Source organism: Acomys russatus, chromosome 5, assembly GCF_903995435.1.
Source record: "Acomys russatus chromosome 5, mAcoRus1.1, whole genome shotgun sequence".
Lineage (NCBI taxonomy): Eukaryota > Metazoa > Chordata > Mammalia > Rodentia > Muridae > Acomys > Acomys russatus.
This window is the reverse complement of record NC_067141.1, coordinates 45,258,966-45,269,874: the sequence shown is the minus strand read 5'-3', so window position 1 is coordinate 45,269,874 and position 10,909 is coordinate 45,258,966. Positions and strand designations below refer to the sequence as shown.

The window sequence follows — 10,909 nt, the reverse complement described above, 5'->3', positions numbered from 1 at the left end:
GACATGGCCCTCCACCCCACGCCCACTCTACTTTTCTGCATTAATTTATTGTACCCATTTCTGCTTCGTGGGACTTCAGTTTTAATAACTTCCAAAATTTAGCCTGAATCTCAGAGCTCACAGATGTGTCTGGGGAGGGAGAGAGCAGTTTGGGAGTCCCCAGTCTCTGTAACCTCATTTTTTACAGTTCACAGCCTAGGACAGATTTTTGTTCCAGAAGCCCCAAGCCTGCTGTAGAGATCAGCCAGCTGGCCCAGGCTGACCTGACTCCATCTCCAGCACGTCTTTCGTAATTCCTTCAACCGTTTCTCTAGAAGACACGAAACTTTCAAAACGTCTTGTCTGTCTTCCATTCCCCTTTTAACCAACCACAAACAGTTGCATCCCCAAATTAGTTCAAGACTAGCTAGCATTCATACATCTGAGAAGAATCAACTCAGGGGGCTCCCCCGGAGGTTACCTGGCTGGTAGTGGTGCATATAATAAAGTCTTAAATTTCAGTGTTGTGACGTGCAACCTGGGGACTTGGAAGCTGTGTCTCAGACTCAAGCACCCTCAGAAGACAGTCTGCCCCACCCCCACCCCCTTAAAGCCCGAGGCCGCTAGACCATCCATCAGCATGTGTGGCCACTGCTGTAAGTCATCCGAGCCAGGGAGACAGCTGTCAGTGATGAAGCGGGGACAAGCAAAAGAGCTTTAATGAAATTTTATTTTGAAAATATGGCAAGAGTCTAAGGCACTTCAAACATTTAAATACATGTACAAGACCAAAGTGAAGGTGACATGATAGAAATACACAGAGAACTATACTATATTTCCCTAGAGGCAAACGCGGAACCCAACCCTCTAACCTAATTCAACTGTTATCACCAGATATAGACATGATTGGGCAGTTAAAAATGTAACATTACATGTAGCTCTGTATGACTGTACTGTGGAATATAAAAGTTGAAAATACTGTTAATTTCATATAGAAGTCCTTTATATAAAAAGCCATATAATACATCCACCTAGATAATATTTCTTGAAAATATTTCTTGTTGTAAGTTTACATGGTGTGAGAGTTCCATCTTCTATTTTTAAGCAGGAAATTATCAGCCTGGGGGCCAAGTTGCTGATGATCAAAGTCTTCTATCTCAAGTTTCTTATTTTAAAAGATAAAAGAGAAATGAACAAAAGTGTCCTGGAATGGAATGCCGGAAGGGCCTCCCAATGGGTCCACATTTAGTTAAGTACAAGCATTTGTGGAAATTTCGAGACTACAATGTCATGGAGAATCTGACACTTGCTTACGTTGTAGAAGTGGCCTGGGAAAGCCAGACTAGCATTTCCTACCACCGCAAATAACGGAGCCAATTCAGCAGCCACAGAGAGGGGTCCAAGCCCTACAGGAACCGAAGGCTAGAGGGGAGGCCTGCACCTAGCTTGGTCACTTCCCACCGGTTCGGCCTGTTCCTCTTCTGTTTGCTGGTCAGCTCAGCACGGTCCGTATACATTCAGTATCTGTCACCCCAACAGGAAATAATTAGCAGCTTCATGGTGGTACACGCACACATGGAGGGCTGTGTTTACACAATCAGTCAAAGGAGCCTCGGTGAGCTGGACCAGGAGAAGTCTTTCTTCCAAGCCTAGGGGTGCCCTAGAGACCAGAAAGCAGGGGGGAGGGGTGGGGAAAGTGGAGGTTAATAAGTGACTTCAGGCAGCTTGTTTCCCCCATCACTGGTTTGTCATAGCTGACAACCATCTGTGTGGCAGAGCCAGGCGATCTCTTCCTGAGAATGTGGGACAGATGTCTGCCCTCAGCGGGCATGGCTCGAAAGCCAGCCGGGCTAAGCAGGAGTTGTCCAACTGCCCTAGCAAGTCAGGATCCCACTCTGAGATGACGAGCAGCCCGTGGATAGCGTTAGGAACAATGTCAGGAACACGCTGACATGGAGCCATCAAGTCCCCCAAGGATGACTGAGACCCAGCCTTTGCTGGCACAGGGTTGAAATGATGAAGACTTAAGCTCTGGGCTGAACCTCTCATATTCAGAATCAACATAAGACCTCTGCGGCCTATTAAGTCCCCTAGGAAGGGGGCCTGCCAGCCTGTTTATAAATGCCAAATGCCCGATACTGACCGGAGATGGGGCTTTTGAGAAGTTGATGTGGGCATACAGAAGAAGAGCGATGTCCTTGTGCTCAGCTTCCAGGGCTATGGAGAGAGCGGTGCTGCCATCCTAAAGAGGAAACGGGAAACAACAGGCCAGGTTGAGTCTCCCAAATCTCCATCAGCCAGAAGGTAACAAACTGTAAAGTCCCCCAAATCTAGTCATCTACTCAGTTCCTTTTCTTTTTTTAAGACTTATTTATTATGTATACAGTGCACATTTGATCACATTATAGATGGTTGTGAGCCACCATGTGGCTGCTGGGACTTGAACTCAGGACCTCTGGAAGAGCAGTCAGTGCTCTTAACCTCTGAGCCATCTCTCCAGCCCATCTACTCAGTTCTTGAGGCAAGCATTTCTGGGTCTTGACCATGTGGAGGTGGGGGAGACTAGGCTCTGTCCATAAGAAGCAAGGCTCAAGGAGAGTTACTCATTCACTTTGGCTTTGCCTATTGGTGCTGGCACAGGGATGTGTACACCAGGGTCCTTAAAAACTGAAGGCTGTCCTCCAAGAACCCTATCCAATTGTCCCATCCACCAGAGGGGCAGTAAAAACAGGAGGGTAGAAACCTGTCTGTTTTCTTATAATCACAAATGAACAAGCAGGAACTAGGGTGTGGGGGTGTGTGCATGCGCGTACTGGTCTAGCCAGTTGCAAACACCTCAGCCTTTCTCTAGACAAGGAAGCTGTGATCTTGTAGCCTACAGCACCTCTCCTGAATGCTGGAGGTCACATCCACATGTAAGCACTACGCCCTGGCAGTCTGCATTTGTGCATCTTCTGGAAATACCGTGTGTGGGGGGGAACGACATTGCATTATGGGAAATAAACATGTTGTGATTGTTTGCTTTTTACTAAACTGCAGAGTCTGACATAGATACAAAGGAATTAAAGCAAAGGACAGCGCAGCTTATTTCCCGTCTGGTTTTGAGGTGAGGACTCTTCTTTGGTCACAGCAACAGGAAATGATCCGCATGTGGGCTGACTATTAGCATCCTGCCCTCCTACACTGCGAATCCAGGGAGCAGCTTTTCTTCCGGAGCTCAGGTGGGTGTTGTCCTACTAGTTTACTTGTGTATGAATAAGGAAGTGGGCGATTAGCTGGGTAGCTAGGATTTCTTATTTTTTTAAAAGGGAAGGATATGCTACACTTTTTAGTTAGCACCCATTTCCCCTCATAGCATAGTTGCCTTGCAGTTGACAGATCCATGTTTGGAACAGCTAGCTTGTCTTTCTTTCTTTCTTTTTTTTTCCCCCAGAGCTGAGGACCGAACCCAGGGCCCTGCGCTTGCTAGGCAAGTGCTCTACCACTGAGCTAAATCCCCAACCCCCAGGATTTCTTGAAGCCCCTTTAACACTACAGACTTACTACAAAGCGACATGTTTTCAGAAAGAAAGCAATTGAGCAAGACACATGCAACGGAGACCGTAGTGGGGGAAAAGTGACCCCCACCCCCCGCCGCATCCCTGAGGAAGGGAACGGAACTATAGCTCCCCAATCAAGGTGGAAGAGGGCTGCCCTTCTACTCAGGGACACCTTCCCTGCTCATTGGAGTGAGCCCAGTGTGGAGTCTGAAATTTATGACAAAGGAGGATATTTCCCTTCTAACTTTATGGTGTTTTGAAACAAAGGAATGCAATGGTGTGAGCAGCTCTGTGTTCCCCAGAGAGAAACTCTGAAAACCAGAACCAGCCTGGCCTGGCCTCCGTGACCCTGGATTGACTCCACAGCCCAGTGCCAGTCCTGTGCTTTCTGTCTGCAAGCCCACGGTCTCTTTTGCCTGTGCCCTCAGAAGGTTCTCACACGAGGTTTCTCTCGGAGTGGGACAGACTCGGGGGTGGGGTGGGGTGGGGTGTGTCAGTGAGAAGCTTAGAACTGATGACGGCAGAAACAGACCAAGCAGAAGTGGGAAAATGTGCTCAGAACAGCCAGAGAACTCCTGGACTTCCTGGTTTATGTGTCACAGAGTATTCACACTGCCAGACTACTGTAGATCATCTGTGACACTGCATTCAAGTGGTTATATGTTCCATCCAAAGGGGGGGGGAAACCCCAAGTTTCAACTGAGGGACTACTCATACACCGTCTCCACTGGGTTCGATTCTGCAGGGCCCAGTCTGCCTATTCCTATTTAAGAACGCCGGCTCTCACCGTTTTTCCTTTTATGAACTTGAAGGTGAGGTCGGTTTGTTTGTTTGCTTATTGATTGCTTTTGGCTGATGCAGGGTCAGACTACACATGGTAGATGCTGCCAAGTTGGGCTATAAAGGAAAGAGGCCTGGATGCTAGCATCAGTCTACAAGGAGCAGAAAAGACAGGGCCCATCCCCGCTCCTGGCTAGAGGCTCAGCGGTACTCACGTTGTCCTCCAGGTTGCTATTGCAGCCTGGCTGGGCCAGGAGCAACTTCACAATCTCCACATGGCCATGTTCACTGGCACACATCAGAGCTGTGGAGCCCTCGTCATCCTGGATGTTGACATCAGCCCCACAGGCCAGCAGGCCCTTTACCATGTCGATCCGCCCGTGACTGACGGCCAGCATGAGGGCTGTCTGTCCTGCCTAGGAAAGAAATGACGGTCAGAGTCAGAAGTACAGATCGGGCCGGAGAAGGCTGGGGTGGGGGCTGGGGTGGAGTAGACAACACACAAAGGCACTAGAGATATGAGCTAAGGAAGGGTACGGCACACGGGAAGCAGTCGGGTTTTCACCAGAACTCTGAGGATGTCTCAGAAAAGGAAGGTAGATAGCTCCAAAGAGGTGTAAGGCCAAATTGTGAACACATTTTGGCTTAGAGCTCTGGGCCTGGCAAAGAGCCAAGACAGTGACAGTTGGTTTTCAGTGAACGTATTGCGAGGACCCTATACAGGTAGGGTCCCCTGTATGCGAAATGCCCAAGAGGCCATGCAAAGCAGGGAGAGATTTGCAATGTGGGACTGAGCCCACGAGTCACTGGTGTGCTGGTCAGCGGAACGGCTGGGGCAGCGCACAGCCTGCCACTGTCAGTGTGCCACCAGCACTGCTCTGTCAACCCGGTCGTAGCAGCCACTGGCCCGGCGCAGTGATGGTGAGTGCAGTAGGCAGGGCACTAACCTGACTGGCCTTGGCGTTCACGTCTCCACAGCCGAAGAGTTCTTCTACAACCTGCATGTCCTTCTCTGCCTCGACGGCTGCGAGGGCCGCCAGCATGATAGGTGTGTACCCTGCCTTGTTCTGGTGATCGACATTACACACGTCTATAACAGAGAAGTCTCTTTAGGGAGAGCCATCTAGAACAGTTATGGAAGTGCTCGCTGAAGGTGTGATGTTAACAAGAGCCCCGTGGTAAAAAACAACTAGACGAACACGGTTTTATGGCCTAACTCGGAGGGCTGGCGGCAGCAATGACAAATGTGCCTGCTTGGGATATGGTAATTGTGGGGCGATAGCTTGGCAGCGTCCGAGGAGGCTGCTGAGCATAAGCACTAATGAGGGACCTAGATGGGCACATGTCCAGAAAGTCATTCACGTGGCTTCTAACTCCAGGGCTTGTGGTGTAAGATCAATATTGACGCAGTAAGTCCTCTAAGAAATTGCCAAGGACTCCCAGACCCTGTGGGCTAGATCTCCTCTGTTCTCTAACTCTCAAGAAGCTTTCCAGGGCTTTAATGACACGCCAGGATGAAGAGTAATGGAAAGGAGCTTTTATACTGAGCAAGTATCCAGCTAAACATTTAAGACGGGAAACTTTGCTTGGGATCCCACTCCATGCTGTAATAATACAGCGGGATGTACAGAAGGACATATGTGTAAAAAGCAAAGGCTGTAAAGTGGGTACACACGTGGCCCCAAGGTCCTCAGGGTCTGAGCTCTTCAGTCCTTGGAAGCTGAAGCACCCAGAGCTACATTTTATGGAGCCAAAAATCTACTTGAAATAGTAAGCAATAAAACCAGAGTAAATGAAGTGATTAACTAAAACCACCTAACAATGGAATCAATTCAGTTTGCAAGATAAACATTGTAGAGCTCGGAGGGTAGAAAAAAAAAAAAAATCACTCATTTTCAGGAATAATTCTGAAACTCTGTTCCTAGCTTCCCTGGGTATTATCCAGGAAATATTTTATTCCTGACTTTAACAGTATCCCCAGCTGTTTATAGCCGTGGAGGAAGGGAGGCCTGGAACTCCTTCCCATCATCAGATGGAAGCAGTTATCCCCTAACATGGACACTGAAGTAGAGACCACGCAGTCCTGGGGAGGCAGCTCGGTGGCAGAGTGCTTGTCCAGCATGCGAAAGGCTGTGGGTTGGAGCTCCAACACCCACAGATGCATCCTCAAGAAAAGAAAAAGGGAATTGGGAAACTGAGAATAGTAACAAATGGTAAGTGTGCTTGGCTTTTTTTCTTTTTTCCTCCTGTACTAACAATTCCAAGATGCACAATGCATTGTCAGGCTAGCGGATCAAGAGACAATAAGGGGCCCCTTCTGTAGTGCCCCCCCCCCCCCCGTGTCTGTGACCCATGGCTGCATTCTGGGACGGCAGGTTCCCACTACTGTATAATAAACTCCCAGACCCAGCGGTAACGGGAAATGCTGCCTCTTGTTTCTGTGATTCTTCAGGCGCGGTGTGGTTGGACAGGAAACAGCGATGACTTTCTGTCGCTTTACTAACCCCTACCCTGAGTAACCACTCACTTCTACACAGCCACGAAGAGGCTGGCGGGCAAGGACAAATAGAATGGTTGCAGACACAAAAACTGTGACTCGGGGGGGGGGGGAGGGGGGGGCTGTGAGCAAAACGAACCAGGCAAGGCCACATGATTCAGAGTGAGTCAAGTGTATTAGCAGGGGTACATCTCATTTGAAGACAGCTGACCTGTTTCAAAATAGATATGGTTGTTTCTTTTATTGCCCAGGCTCGGTGAACCTCAAGCCAGCCGCCCATCCATGACTCAAGAACAATATTCTTGCCATGTCACATGGAAAAGCGATGAAAAGACCTTAGGATGGCCAAAGAACTAAGGCATGGGTCAACCGGCTTCACAAAGACAGGTCCCCGACATGAGTGCTTCTGCAGGGGGGGGGGGGGGGGGGGGCAAACAGGGCAGCCTCCGTACCTGCGTCCAGAAGTAGCTTGACAATCTGGAAGTTGGAGTGAGACACGCTGTAGTGGAGGGCGGTGTTTCCATTGCCGTCAGCCATGTTGATGATGTAACGGAGCACCTCAGGGGAGACAGCCTCGAACGCGGTGATGTAGTCGCCCACCATGGCTGGCACAGCGGACTTCTGACTGGACACGCGGAACCACTCGTGCTGCAGGGTGTTCAGGCAGAACCTCTGCCAAGACACCAAGCTGCTGTGAGTTCTATTTATAGCGCTCTCTGAGCACACCCGAAAGCCCAAGCAACCAGGCCTTATAAAGTCAAAGTCTGGGCTCTCGGCGTCCGCTCTCCAAAGCTGGTGAGACCCAGTGCCTGGAGAGCAGCTTCAAACAACAAACTTGGACTTTTCTTCTGGTTTGCAATCCTAGTGTCCACACCGAGGTCACCAAGAAAGAGGTCACAACAGTGTTCCCAGAGCCAGTTCTCTGAGGTTCAGTTTTGGATTCTGCTACTTATGAATGAATGATCCTGTGGATCTTCCTTATTCAGCACCTTAGTTCCCATGTCTTTAAAACAAAACAAAACCCTATCTATCTATTTATTTATTTATTTATTTATTTATTGGTTTTGGTTTTTCGAGACAGGATTTCTCTCTGTAGCCTTGGCTGTCCTGGATTCGCTTTGTAGACCAGGCTGGCCTCGAACTCACAGCGATCCGCCTGCCTCTGCCTCCCTGAGTGCTGGGATTAGAGGCTTGTGCCACCAGGCCCAGTAAGCTAGCTGGTCTTTTGAGTGACTTTTTTCATTAGAATCAGGAAGAAATTAGCCCACCTGCAACTGTGTTCCTTCCTGACTCAGAATAACTAACTCCAATCTCCTACTGTAGTAGGCTGGGACTTGAGACTGGCCTAGGCTACATAAGCCAAGTTCCAGGTCAACCTGCGCTACAGCGTGAGGCCCCATCTCACACAGCAAACTGGGATAATCTAATCTTAGGCACACTAGTCTGACACGGTGGCTGCTACTCTACAGATACTTAGACTATTTTTTATGTTTATTATTTGTTTATTGTTTGTGTGCTAGTGCACACACACCACAGGCATGCGTGGGGGTCAGAGGACTACTTGCAGGCGTTGGTTATCTTCCACAATATGGATCCTGGGAAATCTAACTCAGGTTGTCTGGTAAACGTCATTACCCACTGAGCCATGTTGTGAGCCCTAGAGACACATCTCTCAGGGCCTCGGATACCGAGGCTGGGTTTGGCTAGTATGGTCTCATGGGCCTGTGTAACTTGTATTGTGTTCAAGCCTGTGACAGCCACTGCCAACTTCTAACGGAATGTGCCAGGCCCACAGCATTACAATTACATTGTCAGGATTAGCTAACTCCTTAGGTCTCCTTTTTGTTTGTTTTCATAGCTCCATCCATGATCCTGAGAGCCGTGTAAGTCACTTGAGCAGCAGATACCGACTTAAATGATTCAGCCGCAAGTGAACTAACCCCGTGGACACACATGGACTCAAATCCGGAGTTATTATCAAATTAATGCAAGAAGCCACGTTTCCACACTGCCCTGAAGATGGAGCGGCCAATCAGAGGCCTGGTCAGGTCAGCAGATGCAGATCCAACTGTCAGCACAGGGGTGAATCACCTGGTGGCTGCACACCAGATTACCCATTGGCACAGCAACATTTGTGCATCCTGTGTTGCGTTGCTTCTGACCATTTAGGTCCATACCCACAATGTCCATTCTACCTGCACAGATCTCTTCAACTGTGAAATGGCACTGCCCTTATTTTTTTTGTTTAAAAATAGAGGCTGTCTGCATTCCACACCAGAACCTAATGGGTACGCTCCCAACTGAAAGGAACGCTGACCTCAGCCTAGGGAGGTTTCTTTAAAAAAAAAAAAAAAAAAGAGTTCTGGGAGGCTGCTCTTTGGACCAGAAGGTTCTATGGATAGAAGCAGAACACGGAGAAAGAAGAAGATTGTCTGCAATTAGCTTTCTCTTTCTTTCTGCCAAGTATGTGCCTCCCAGATAGCTCCACCACAAGAAAAGTACAGGGTGGATAAAGATAGTGGAAGCTGGGCCTCACAGAAACAGTATGTTCCCTGAGCTGGGCTGTACGATGCTCACCCTGCCAGCTATGCTAGAAATAAATGGCGCAAGGAGAAGCATGCACACACAGCTCAGGGGCAGGGTACCATATTCCCATGGTGCACCTGGGTGATGCTGCATCCCTGGGGAGAGTTCTTGTCAGTTAGTCAGACTCACCATATCTTTGCTGGTCAAAGCTTTGGGATCGTTTATGTTATCTTTCAGTAAGTTGCATGCAGACAACATCTTTTCACTTAATTCATATCTAAAAGGGAAGGGGGAAAAATACAGTAAATTCAGGATTGGTCATAAAAGTGTTTTTTATCTCAAAGCCCACAACCATTTAACAGGCCAGGGCCGTACAAGAGCCTAGGCAGGCCATGATGATTGGAACAGTCCCCAGGCATTGGTGACTGACATCAGTACACAAAGCCAGTACCTCTGGTGGTCTCTGCATAAGTGTAACCTCCAGCTACATCAGTTTGGCCTTTAGGGTATTATAAAATAACACTTGGAAACTTTTATTCCTTTTATTGTAAGTTCTTAAAAATATTCTTAGTCTTGGCCATGTGTGATGACATATGCCTTTGACCTGAGTATTTGGGAGGCAGGTGGATCTTGTTAAGTTTGCGGCCAGCCTGGTCTACATAGTGAGTTCCAGTGCAGCCAGTGAGGCTCTATTTCCACTATATAAAAATGTAAGTATTTATTATATTAATAAATATATAAAAATATATTAATATAATATATTATTCTTAAGGAGCAAAACAGGTATAAACTAAATGTTGAACCCACATTTAGTGACCCAAGTATTTGCTCAACACATATGAAAAGCCAAAGAATAAATGACACCATAAATACCTCAATAAAGCTGTTTGAAACTCAGAAGACATTGCAAACCCTCTGAAAACACTTACCTTGTATTGACAGTGAGCTTCCATTTGACAAATTTAACAGAAAAATGTTTGCTGAAATGTTCCAGTTTACACTTCCCAGAAACCCACACTGCCGTTCCCATCTCTTCTCGCCTTATCAGCAACACGTCTGCATTTCCTCACGGTGTTGCGAACTCACCCCATTTCTCAGGTGTGGGTCTCAGCCAAGCAGAGTATGTGAGATTTTCTTTCAGCTGATACTTAGGACAGGCCCACACCTCCTCTTGTGTTCCTTATCACTCAGTGAGCAACAAAACTGAGATGTGTGCCTGACACACACCACCTTTCCAGTTACTGTGGTTTGTGGGTGAGGCTACACGCCCGTCCCTTATACACACAATGGTTCTGCGATAACAGTTCTGACATTCGCCTCAAGACAAAATCCGAAGTCTTAAGTAGAGTGCTGGTCACCAGAAATGTCCCATATGCCTTTGTATACAAGGTGATATGTTTGAACAATGGAGACTATAGTGGACAGCGGTTGCGTATGCCAAATTAGACAGCACGGAGTTTAAGTTTAGTGACTGAGCCATCCTCATTGCTACACTGAGAGCGCTGAAAGACCATACCCTGCACTTCGATTTACTAGAACCTTGACCAGACACGACTAAACACACAGATATGGTTGAATCTATCTGAAC

At 47.9% G+C, this 10,909-nt stretch overlaps 1 protein-coding gene across 1 annotated transcript in view; it reads right to left on the bottom strand.

The window, feature by feature from the left end:
* Positions 1-1,534: 1,534 nt before the first annotated feature.
* Kank1 (KN motif and ankyrin repeat domains 1) overlaps positions 1,535-10,909 on the bottom strand; it is a 27,819-nt gene continuing 18,444 nt past the window's right edge. The window contains 6 exon segments of the mRNA XM_051146279.1: positions 1,535-1,639; positions 2,123-2,221; positions 4,514-4,714; positions 5,246-5,388; positions 7,248-7,467; positions 9,511-9,598. Of these exon segments, the coding sequence (XP_051002236.1) occupies positions 1,577-1,639; positions 2,123-2,221; positions 4,514-4,714; positions 5,246-5,388; positions 7,248-7,467; positions 9,511-9,598 (814 nt within the window). The 3' untranslated portion in view covers positions 1,535-1,576.